Below are 12,910 nucleotides of genomic sequence, written 5' to 3'. Positions count from 1 at the left end.
GTCACAAACTAAGCCCAAAAAAGAAACAAACATTCATAAAGAAGGTACTATATATTCTCATAACCTACCATCCACAGAAACCCTTAGTTCATCACCTAAAAAATAGCCACAAAAAGCAAAATACTAATTGTTAGCTGACATCTTATTTATTAGATATCACAAAGAGAGCTATCACTGAAGACCAGCCAAAAATGACTGTATCTAAGGGAGAAGATATTTCCAAAATAGAAGGTAAACATTAACATTATGGTTTCTCTTCCTGTAACCATATAGATCATAAAAGTATAGCCAACTGTAAAATAATTCTATTTTAACCTATTCAAATTAGTGGAGAAAAAGGAAAGACCGACCCCTCAGGAGTTGTCACAAACTAAGCCTAAAAAAGAGACTGGCGTTCATAAAGAAGGTACTATATATTATTAAGACCTACCATCTACAGAAACCATTAGTTCATCCCCAAAAAAATAGCCCAAAAAAAGCAAAATACTAATTGTTAGTTAACATATTGTTCAATAGATATCACAAAGAGAGCTATCACTGAAGACAAGCCAAAAATTACAGTATCTAAGGGAGAAGATGCTTCCAAAGTAGAAGGTAAAACACAATATATTTTTAACTGTAGCAAAATAAATGATTAAATTACAGTCTATAGTAGAATAAGGATATTTGACCTATTTATGTTAGTTGAGACCAAGAGAAGACCGACCCCTCAGGAGATGCCACAAATGGTTAAGCCTGAAATAGAAATGGACCTTCATAAAGAAGGTATTATACATTATAAAAAAAATAAAAAACCATCTACCTTAATCCTTAATACATCAACTGATAAATAATCAATAAAAAAATTGCATTCTAATTTTTAGCTAAAATCTTGTTTATTAGATATCACAAAGAGATCTGTTTCTGAAGAAAAGCCAAATATTATCGTAACTAAGAGGGAAGATACTTCCAAAATGGAAGGTAAAACACAATATACAACAATCCCTCAGGAGATGCCACAAACAACTAAACCTAAAAGTGAAAGCAACCTTCATAAAGAAGGTACTATAAATGATAAAACATACCATCTACAGTACAATAATCATTAATTCAGCATCTGATAAATATTCGCTAAATGAATAAAATACTAATTTTTAGCTACAATCTTGTTCAGTAGATATCACTAAGAGATCTATCACTGAAAATGAGCCAAACATTACTGTAACTAAGAGAGACGATACTTCCAAATTGGAAGGTAACGCACAATATCTGTTTTACTGAACACGTATAAATCAGCAAAGTATTGTGTGTAGCAAAATATTTATATATTAATATATTTATATTAGTTGAGACCGAGGAAAGATCGATCCCTCAGGAGACACCACAAACAACTAATCCTAAAAACGAAACCGGGCGTCCTAGAGAAGGTACTATATATTATAAAACCTACCATTCACAGTGACTATTAATTCACCAACTGAAAAATTTCCCCAAAAACCAACATACCAATTTTTAGCTATCATCTTGTTCATTAGATATCACAAAGAGACCTATCACTGAAGACAAAACAAAAATTACTGTAACTAAGAAAGAAGATACTTCCATAGTGGAAGGTAAAATACAATGCAACAGAATATTTCATAATGTAATAATATCAATTTACTAAAATATATAGTAAATTATAATTGTATTTTAATATATTTAAATTAGTTATGACTCAAGAAAAAGTCCTTTCTCTGGAAGAGCCAGAAATAACGGTACCCAAAAAAGGTGATCTTAATAAGCCAGGTACTATCTGAAATCATATGTAAATTTCATCCCACATACCATTAATATCTTCATCAAAAAATGTTTAACTAAAACCATTAGTTTCAACTACTCCCTATTCTCAAGACCATTTGATTCATAATTGAAATAATATACATGTAATTATATATAAGTAGGCAAGAATGTTGATACCAGAGATCTTGAAAATGGATAGTGAATATTGAGGAGTTGAAATAGACGTGGCATAAGTTTTTATTCTACAATTATCATGATGCATTTACCATTCATCCATTTCCAGTCACAAACTTTGAAAACATAAACCAAAAGCAAAATACTAATTGTTAACTAATATCTTCAGTGACAGATTCACAAAAAAGACAGACTCATGATGAAAAAATACCGATTGCTATACCAACAAGTGCTGATACCGACGTCGAAGGTATTTTAATTCTTTTAAGTTATCAGTGGTCCTCCTTAAATATTTTAATTTTACTATACTAATACTAAACTAATATCTTTAGAAGAAGAGGTCCTTGAAGAACTGACTCTAGAAGACAAGATGCAGATTGCTGAACATTTACATAGTAGAGATTTCAAACATCATATTGAAGGTAGAATATCAATCTTGGTATTCTATTTTAGTTATTTTTACTTGGGTTTAATTATATTGCGAACTTTACTAATACAAATCTAATATCTTTAAAGAATTGCCAATTTCAAAAAGTCACACACATGAAGAAGAGTCACAGACTGTGCAAAAATCTAAAAAAGATGTTGAAAGCCACACAAAAGGTAGCAGGATTTGCAACTTATAAATGCAATTACCAATTTACTAACACTAGTATTAAAAACAAACTAATATCTTTAAAGCTATGGATTTTCCAAGACGATCACCATCCGAAGACAAGCCAAGTGTTACCAAGAAACAAATAATGTCAAAAGAAGAAGGTACATAAGATTACCAGTGTTTTATTCTTATGCTAAACTGCAAAAAAAAAACTTGGTTCTCTAACTTCAAACTAATATCTTTTAAGTGTTTCCAAATGGGTTCACATTTGAAGACAAGCTAACCAGTCCTGAGTCTATAGAAGATGTTGTTTACACAGAAAAAGGTATATTGATGTAATAACTTCCCAATCATTGTTAATTTTTCAGGTTGTAACATCTAAAACCCAATGAAGAAAGAGATTTAAAACTCTTTCACATAGAGAAAAATAATGTTTAGACCTCCATGTCACTTAGGCCCTCTTATAATCTCTTCTGTGTTGCAAACTGAGGAAATTTAGCAATAGTTATTCTCTAATTTGAAATTATTGTCCTTTAGCAGTAGAATTGCCGAAGCAAGTAGCTACAAAAGAAAAAGCTCCCATTGTAATTCCTAAAAAAGAAGTAAAGTCACCTAAAGAAGGTATACTATCTTGTAACTGAATGAATATTTATGCTGAATACACATACTTTCTGGAAAGTATTAATGCCAAACTAATATCTTTAAAGAACTTGTGTCTACTGCACCTACAAGTACGAATGAGATTATTGAAGAGAAAAAAGTTCTTACAGTTCACAAAAAGGATGCTGCAGGTCCTGCTACAGGTATATCTTCTTAATGTCATGCTTGTTTAGATGTCTTTATGTGTGTTGTTAACATGATCTGTGTACTGAAATAAGACTAATATCTTTACAACTAGTAGAAGTGGTTACAAAGCCAAAGTCAATGGTTGAACCTAAGAAAGAGACTGTTTCAGGATTGGAAGGTACATACATTTCTTCTGTTTAGGTTTTTACCTTCTTACTATGTTATAAATGTCTGAACAGGAAAAAACACCTCTTTTCCTTTTTTTGTGTGTTACTTTGTTCTTTGTTTCCTTCTGTCTTTTCGACAATACTTATGTCTTATTAATATCTTTTAAGAACCTGCTGTGTTATCAAAGAAACCCTTAATCGAAGACAAAAAAGCTGTTACAGTTCCTAAAAAAGATGTAGCACCTTCTGTAAAAGGTAGATTAATTTTATGTTTACCTTTTTACATAGCAGATCATATAGAATTCTATTTACCAGATTATTTTAGTTTTTAGAATTTGTCAAAATTTTTATTGTCAAACTTTTAGATGAAAAAAAAAACAGACTTCCCGAAGAGTTATAAGTTCCATACCTATTATTATTTGACAACGTTCTAAAAAAAAATGTCATGTTAAATGGTATAAAAAGTATCATTAAAATCATTATTTTTAAAGTAGTGGAAACAAAGCAGAAAAGAGTTATTGAAGAGAAAACTTCGGTTCAAATCTCCAAAAGAGCAGTTGTTCCCGATTCAGGTATATAAAATAGAATACAAAAATATAGAAAAATATCTGGTGAATGGACCGCAGATTATTCAATAAATCTAAATATCTCTTAAAGTGCCCACTGAACATAAGATGCCTGTGTCAGAGGAGAAAACATACATGAAAGCTCCTCCTTTAACAGGTATTTTGTTTTTTAATCCAGTTATTGATTTACTTTGAAATAACCACTATTAAAAATAGTAAATAGTAGCCTAATACGTTTCACTGTAATATTTCCAAAGTGCCTGAGGTATATCAAAAAACAATTACAACACCAGAGGAAACACCTGTATATTTATCTGAAGAGGAAGAAGAAGAGTTTGAACTAGAAAGTGAAGGTAGAGCTAAATGTATCAGTCATAACCATCCATCATTTCATCTTTCAAATCATTCCATCACTTTTCTTGTTTTATAAACTAAAAATAAAATAAATTATAATTCCCAACTTGGATTAAAAATGAGAACTGAAATTCTGATGTATAAATTGTAAACAGATTTAAAGAGAAAATATTTTTTTATAGTACCAATTGAAAATAAACTCATCCAATGTCTAACAATGTGTTCAGCGTGTCCTTAAGAATCAAGATTCTCTGAGCACATCTTTTAAAATCTTTCATTCTGTCATTCGTTATTGTCTTGTATATCTTTGTTGTCCTATGTTTTGTTTGTCTTGTCATCAGTTATTATTTCATCCAAAATATCTTTGTTGCTCTATGTACCAGAAAAACCCATTGTACTTAATGCGGTTTAATTTTCCCTTTAAACTTAATCCTGTTATTTAAAGAGTATGAGTCTGAGGAGAGAACTATTGAGACACCTTCTCCCTTGATAAAGGAGGAGACAAAAGAATTTAAAGGTATTAGGAGTGTTTATGATAACAACTTATCACTATATCCATTCTTGTGCATCATCACAGAACCCAAGCAAATTTAGCATGGTGTTAATGTTTCTTTTTTTTTTTACTTATTTATTTGCTTTTTTAACATGTATGTTTGTGTTTGTAAATGTTTCATGTCATCCAACCATTTTTATATTCTTGGGAACCATCATACCATTTATCATTTCATTTTTCATTAAACAGCTGCTGTTATATCATCAAATTAAACTCCTTATCTTTCTTTAAATAAAGCTTATTTGGTCATGTAATGTCCATGCATTATGCTAATACTCTTACATTACCTTATAACAGGTTGTTCTAATTAATATACCAGATCTAATTCTGAAAATAACCAGATCAGTAAATAGGCTATTATTTTCTTCAAAGCTCCAGAAGACAAAAAGAAGATTTTACCTGAAAAACCAACTCCACCTGAGAAAGTAGAACCAGCTAAAGGTATAGAAACTCTTCACACTAGAAAGAGAAGAGTTCAATAAATACCTAGCTACTGTTATTTATGTTGTTCGTTTAGAGTGTTAAAGAAAAATACCTTACTTCTATACATCTTTTATGTTTTTTTATGTCATATTAACTGTTTTAAACAATAAAATCTGGAGAAAAAAAGTAGGGCAATAGGGTCTTGCAAAAGCAGATCTTTTCCTGGGGAGGGTGGGTGAAATTTTTTAAATTTTTTTTGTTGCACACTACATGTGACCACGCTGTTTACTCCAGTGTGCCCCTGCACGCGGCTTTCACTAGGCTGAGCACAGTGATGCTCGTGCGAGTCAAGTTCGCATGTAAAGCATCCAAACTCTGAACGTGAGTTCTGTTTTTTTTAAAGTTGTATTCGGTTCAAAAACTGAACCTCGGGTTCGTTCATCTTTAGTCACAACCACTGTATCACACATATGGGTACAAAACGGCTGCCACAGCCCCACTGTGAAATATGGCCAGTTTGTTGAGAAGAAGGGGTTAATGTCGCAGTGCCCAAGAAATCCAAATGCTTAATGAAGAAACCTCATGTTTATTTAGTCTACACATTTCAGAGATCAAGTCTCCTTCATCACGTCATATAATGTGATCTATATGTCCTGATGAAGGAGACCTGATCTCTGAAATGAAAAGACCTAATGAACATCACATTTCTTCATTAAACATCTGGATTTCTTGAGGCAGCCTGAAACTAACCCTTTCTTCTCCCAAAACTCATCATATTAACTGTTGTTTAGTTATATTTTGATACATTTGTGTTTGTATTGCCCAGAAACTTGGTAAATAATATTAGTATACAGTAGTTTATTCAGGTCATAGTGTATGAGTATGCATTACTATAAAAGACTTACAGTGGTTGGCCACTACTTTTACATTGATGGCCTATCTTTAGGATAGGTCATCAATGTCTGATTGGCTGGGGTCAGACACCCCTGCCGATCAGCTGTTCTTGGTCCCAATGGCCGGAAATACTTATTTCCGCAGCTGCTCCATCTTCTGATAGCGGCCACAGCCGGGTACTGCACATCTGCCTCACATTCTAATCAATAGGAGGCGGATGTGCAGTACTTGGCCGTGATCACTATCACAAGATGGAGCAGTTCTGGAACCAAGCATTTTTGGCCAGCTGTTGCCAGCACCGGGACCGAGAAAAGTTGATTGGTGGGGGTGCGGCATGTCGGACCCCGGCAGATCAGATATTGATTACTTATTCAAAGGATAGGTCGTCAATGTAAAAGTAGTGGACAACCTCTTTAAAATATATTAGTTATGTACAAATAAATACGTAGAATATATTACCAGGAGCCAATAATTTGTACAAGAAAATACACATAAGTGGCAAATAATTAAAATCTCTAAGATTAAGAAATTAAATTGTATCTTTTTGAAGTACCTGAACCTGAAAAGAAATTTATTCGTAAACCTAAACCTGAGATTACACCTCCCAAAAAAGAAGAAGTTAGTTTTAAAAAAGGTATAGTTGTAAATCCATTAGAACATGCAGCTAAACTTAGTGAAATCTTGCTACTAAAAGTTTGTATCAATGTAGTTAACTGCTGAATCGTGTAACAAAGCCAGGGAATTTAATTCTTCTTGACTATTCAGCTATAATACCCCTAATAACATTTAATAATACTATTGGCTTTGCTTTAAAGGAAATTAAATATTTTAAATTTACAGTATTACTTTTTAAACATCAGGACTTATTATTACTAGTAATATAATAGCTAACTACAATATTTTTGGAGTTAACAAGCTACTGTTCTCTTTATATAGTTGAGCTTTCTGAAGTAATCCTACTGCAGATTTTACAAAATTAAACAAAAAACCCCAGCAAACCTATTTTATGGTTATTCACTTCTGTGTCATTGTACAATTGTCTGTCTTTTGTATTTCTTAATGGAAATCAGTTCTTTGCTCTATTTGCTTCCAAATGCTTTATGTTTTATGTGTCGGTTTGAGTTTTTCTTTATATGTTGACATCTTAAGCATCATAGAGTAAAAAAAATCTTTGTCTTGAAGTTTTAAAACCAGCCAAAAAGGAAGTTGAAGAACCTCCTGTAGGCAAAGAAGCAGAAAAGCTGAAAAAACCTGAGCCTGCTGCGGAAAAGGTTAAAACACCTGAAGGTATCTAGCATAATACCTCTACCTAATGCCAAATGTTAAATGTAGTGTATTGTACTTTGTTGTGTTGACTATTTTTGTCTTGTATTGTATTTTAAATACATCTTAAATGGATCTTTAGAATGTTACTCAGTGGCAGCGTGACTTCGTTACTCATATATATCACTCTTCCACCATTAAGAAAACTTTTTGAATAGAAAAAGTCCATCGGTCTTGAGTGTAAAACTTCAATACTATTTTTAAGTTCCCGAAGTCCAGAAGAAAAAGTTACCAGAGGTAACCCCAAGTGTGAAAAAAGAAGCAAAACCAGAACCCGAAGCAGCAAAAGGTACATGCATTTTGGGATTCTCTTCTAACTGGAGCTTAATTAGTATCCTTGGATGTCTTAACAATTTCCCTTATTAAAAAATTGTGGATTTAACCATCTTTTTACACTTCGAGAAAAAAAATCAACTTCACTAATGCGTCTTTGAAATCTTCTTGTGATTATATAATTATAATGTAAAATCTATGCACTCCTAACTTTAACTTTTGTATACTTCATATTTGAGATGTTTTGCTTCTTTAACAGTTCAATCAAAATTAATGCTTAAAGTCTGGATTTTAATTAACCAATGATAATATGTTTAAAGTTCCAGAAAAAGCGAAGACTTCACCTGTGTCCACACCACCAAAAGTGCCTTCACCTTTAGAAGGTAGGATAAATTCTTATAAAATAACTGCTCTACAAACAATTGCTAATTAATATTAACTTTTTTCAGGAATAATTCTAATTTTTGTTAATATCGTATTGTACATATGTTAGTTTAAAAGAGATTGTCTACACTTTAGGTCATCAATGTCTGATCTGCTGGAGTCCGACACCCAGCACCCCACCGATCAGCTGTTATTTGTCCAGCAGGCAGTCAGAAATGCTCATTTCCGGAGCTGCTCCATCTTCTGACGGTGACCATGGCTGGGTACTGCACATCCGCCTCCTATTGATCTGAATAGGAGGCAGATGTGCAGTACATGGCTGTGGTCACTAGCAGAAAACTGAGCAGCTCCGGAACTGAGCATTTCCGGCCGGTTGCTGCCATCGGGACAGAGAACAGCTGATTAGCGGGGGTACCGAGTGTCAGACCTTGGTCGATCAGACATTGATGACCTATCCTAAGGATAGGCCATCAATGTAAAAGTAGTGGACAACCCCTTTAATGCATAAAGTTAAAAATCTTAACAAATAGTCAATATATAATTTCCTTATTCACTATTTTATAAGGCTAAAACACAAATTTCAGTGTTTAGCAAGCATCCAATCTTTCTTAAAATGCTCACAACATTGAAAATTACTGCAGTGCTGTTTTCTTACAGAGTAAACAATGCTAAATAAATTTACCCTACAGATGTTCCGTCACCAAAAGAAGATGAAGCTGCCGTTACAGCACCAGTAACAACTCCGGTGGTTGGGAAGAAGACAGGTACATTTGTTATCTGGATGTTTGTTATTTAGGTTTCTTTTAAACATCAGATAAATATTCACAATTCTTCAAGTTACAGATATCTTAAATGACACAAATTTTTGCTAAGAATTAATTATTCAGGTACACATAGCACACATAGTACACATTATAAAGATATATAATTTACTACAAAAGTAACACTGATAAATATATTGTAATCATATAAAATAAAAATGCTCAAGATAATAGTGCTATTTATCATTGTTAGGCTGGGGCCACACGGGGACTACTGCAATCCCCTTGCATGACACTCGGCTCGTGCTGGCAGTACAGCAGAGCCGAGTGTCATGCGTGTGTCCTTGCAACTGAGGTCCGTTCGAGCGAGTGGACCTCAGCTGCGGGGGGTGGGCTGGCACTCAGGAGGGGAGGGAGGGATTTCTCTCCCTCTCTCCTGCGTAGCCGGCTATTGCCATTCTTGCACTGCACTTGCAATACACCGGTGTACCGCGAGTGCAGTGCGATTTTTTTCTCGCCCCATTCACTTGAATGGGTGCGAGAGAAAGAGTCTCAGCTTACAATTAGGGCTGAGAAAGGGCTGAGAAAATAATCGCTCATGTGTGCTGACACACAGGCTAGAATTGGTCCGAGGGGAATGCGATGTTTTATCGCACTCCACTCGCTCTGTTTTTCTTGCCGTGTGGCTTAGGCCTTAGGTGTTCTAACTTATTAGCCATTGAGTTTTTACATTAAATTGTGTATTCGTGCTTTAGAAATACAATTAACTTGATAATTGTTATGTTTGTGTTTGTTATCTTTGTTATATTAACAAAATGTTTTGTCAGTGTGTATTTTTGTCCTGTACTTTACAATTTTGTGTTTCTTGCATTTGTCTTAAGTCTACTTAAAATGTAAAAGTGAGCTTTGTTTATGTCTTTTACATGTGAATTAAGTGTATGATATCTTATGATTGTTCTTGGCACTTGGGTCTTGATTTGTGACTTAAATATGAAACCTTTGTAGTCACAGAGAAACCTGCTGGTACTATAAAGATAAAGCAGAGAGGTAAAATGCTGTCGGAAGAAAGCAAGGTAGAAGCAGTACGAAGAGTACCTTTCTTACCTGGTGACAGTGTCATTCCAATCGAAGAAGAAGTAAGTTTCAAAACAGAAAGACTACACGTTGAAACAATTGAAGTGGAGAGAACTATTTCTTACAAAAAAGATAAAATCCAAGTCACTCCAAGACACAAGACTTCTGAAGAAGGGAAGTCAGAAGAAATTATTGAATCTTCAGAGGAATTTTCTGAGGAGGAGTTTGAAGATGAAGACTCAGAGCCATCAACCATTTTACAGAAAGATGAAAAAATCAAAGATAAGGATAGAGTCAAAAAGGTTGAAATAGTTGTCAAAAAGGATAAACCAGTTGTTCTTGTAAAAGAAGACTTTGCAGTTGAAGATCAAGAACAACCAAAACCAAAAGGGAAACCCGGTAAAAAGGAAAAAAGGTTAAAAGAAAAAGATACTTTAAGCCAAGGTAAAATAGCAAACAAAGAACCTTTAGAAATTGAGCCAGGTGTAGTAGGACCTACTACAATTACCAAGAAAACTAAAGTAGATATAGCAGAAGAAAAATTAAAAAAAGGAATGAAAAAGATTTCTCCATATGAATCTCCAATGGTCGAGGAACAAGAAGAAGAAATCATAGAAACTAGCAGTGCAGAAAGTGAAGAAGAACTGGAGGATGATGAAATACCCACCCAAATAATCAAGGAAATTAGGACAGATAAAGATAAGCCTAAAAAGACTAAAATAGTGGCTACAATAGAACCTGTTGATAAATATATAGAGAAACCAGGGAAAAAGATAAAAGAGGCAAAATCTGAAAAAACTATAAAGAAGGATAAAAAAATAATCCCAAAGGCTTCCCAAAAAGAACTAATAACTTCCCAAAGATTGGCTGCAGATGAAAATATAGAAAGAAGTAGTACTGAAAGTGAGGTATCATTGGAGAGCCAGGATGAAGACATCAGAGAACCTCAGAAAAAAATGATGGAAAAAGTTGACAAAACTATTGATAGGACTAAGAAAAAAGGAAAAAAGGTCTCACCAAAAGAAGTAATAGATGATGAAGAAACTAGTGAATTGTTTGAGCTATCTGGTGAATTATTTGAGAAGTCTCCTGAAAAAATAACCAGAAAAATTAGGGAAGCTAAAGTAGAATCTATATCCAAACACAAGATCCATGGTGTAGCGCAAGCGATAGATGAGGAGAAAGCATTGAAAGATGGTGAAATGAGAGATTTAGTCGGAGTCGATAAACGAGTACATAAAAAAGTACCTCAGCTGGAAGAAGCAGGTCACAAGTTTGTAGATAAAATAAAAGCAGAAAACATTGTAGATAGAAGTAAAGATGAGTCTCACATAAAATCTACTGTGGAAAAACCAGCAAAAGACATTGTAGACAAACTTGGTGACAGAGATAAAATATTGTCAAAAGATACTACAAAAGCTAAGAAGAAACCTTTAGTTAGTGAAAAATCAGAAAAGCAAGATATTCATGATTTAATGGCTCCAGAAATACCTAAAAAGGAACTGTTTGTAGATGACAAAAAATCTGATTTAATCACTAGCAAAGATCAAGAAAGAATCGATGCCACAGATATGGCTGATGAAGTAAAGACTACCAAAGCAGATGATACAAAAGACCACATCAAGAGGCCACTTGAAAGAGAAGGAAAGATGGTCAAATCTGAAAAGGTGGAAGACATTAAAAAAGAAGATGTTTCAAATTCGCAGAAAATCAGTCGCCTAAAAACTCCAGTAGATAAAGACAAAATTACTAAAGTACAGGACGAGGAAAAGCCTGCAATACCGGCTCTTAAAAAAGTTGAGAAGATTAGAACTCCTGCTACTACTGAGGAGCAGATTCAAACTAGCAAAGACTTCTCAGCAAAAGAGGATGGAAGGGTGATAAGCCGAACTGGTACACCTACTGGTTACAAAAAAGTAGAACTAAAGAAATCTTTGGATAGAGAATCACCTCTAGAAAGGTCCCCTGCAAAAGAAAAGGATTTAAGTCCCCAGAAAACAGAAACAGAATCCGAGGAAGCAGAGGAAGAAGAAATCTCGGAGCAAGAAATAGAAAGTACATCTGAACAGACAGATTATGGTTCTGAGGAAGATATTTTCAGTGAGGACAGTGAACATTCTAAAAAAAGTGCTGTCGAAAGTCCAGCAAAGGCAATTGGAAGACGAGGTGAGAAGTCTCTGCTCAAAAAAAGACATGCTCTAAAACTTCATATGCCACCAGCTACCATCATTTTCATGCGCTCTAAGTAGTTTTGGATGAACAGCTTATTTCATACTCACTTGAAGACACTGATCATTTCCATATGTTCATAAACTTCTTCTTCATGCACATCTTTAAAGAAGAAACTGTATGTCCGTCTTTCATTGCATTTTACATGTCCATTCTTCATTTTGGTCAATGATATGTTCTTGTCATATAAATCTATTTTCATGTTTCATTGTCTGTCTTTGTGTTTTGTGGTTAAAAGATGCAGTACCAAGTGTTCGCAAAAGTTGACAGTCTAATGTCTCAAATTTGCATGTTCCATCTACTAATTTACCTATATTATGAATACTAGAATGAGTTTGGTTACATTTTACACCTCATCTACCTTCACTATCCATTTAGTCCATTAATTGTTTTATTCAACCCATTACAGTTCACTCCTTCAATTAATACAACTTGTTTTGGAAATCCTGGACTAAAAGTTTTAGAGAAATGTACTAATATCACTCACTAACTGTTTCACTTTAGATGGTAAAGCACCAAAAGATGAAGCAGCGAAGGGTAAACTACCACTGAAAGGTGAGATTGTATTGCACTTTAGCACTTTTCTGTTA

The 12,910-nt window shown here is 33.8% G+C and overlaps 1 protein-coding gene across 5 annotated transcripts in view; it reads left to right on the top strand.

Annotated features, from left to right (window-relative positions):
* The window catches only part of TTN (titin), a 312,175-nt gene that overhangs the window by 193,630 nt on the left and 105,635 nt on the right, over positions 1 to 12,910 (top strand). For all 5 annotated transcript variants that reach the window (XM_075317392.1, XM_075317390.1, XM_075317394.1 and 2 more), the window contains 6 exons: positions 5,332 to 5,400; positions 7,459 to 7,563; positions 7,805 to 7,888; positions 8,193 to 8,255; positions 8,946 to 9,020; positions 12,825 to 12,875. In XM_075317392.1, the coding sequence (XP_075173507.1) occupies positions 5,332 to 5,400; positions 7,459 to 7,563; positions 7,805 to 7,888; positions 8,193 to 8,255; positions 8,946 to 9,020; positions 12,825 to 12,875 (447 nt within the window). The remainder of the gene's footprint in view (positions 1 to 5,331; positions 5,401 to 7,458; positions 7,564 to 7,804; positions 7,889 to 8,192; positions 8,256 to 8,945; positions 9,021 to 12,824; positions 12,876 to 12,910) is intronic.

This window comes from Anomaloglossus baeobatrachus, chromosome 7, assembly GCF_048569485.1.
Source record: "Anomaloglossus baeobatrachus isolate aAnoBae1 chromosome 7, aAnoBae1.hap1, whole genome shotgun sequence".
NCBI classification, from domain to species: Eukaryota; Metazoa; Chordata; class Amphibia; order Anura; family Aromobatidae; genus Anomaloglossus; species Anomaloglossus baeobatrachus.
The sequence above is the reverse complement of the archived record's forward strand: the minus strand, read 5'-3'. Positions and strand labels throughout refer to the sequence as shown.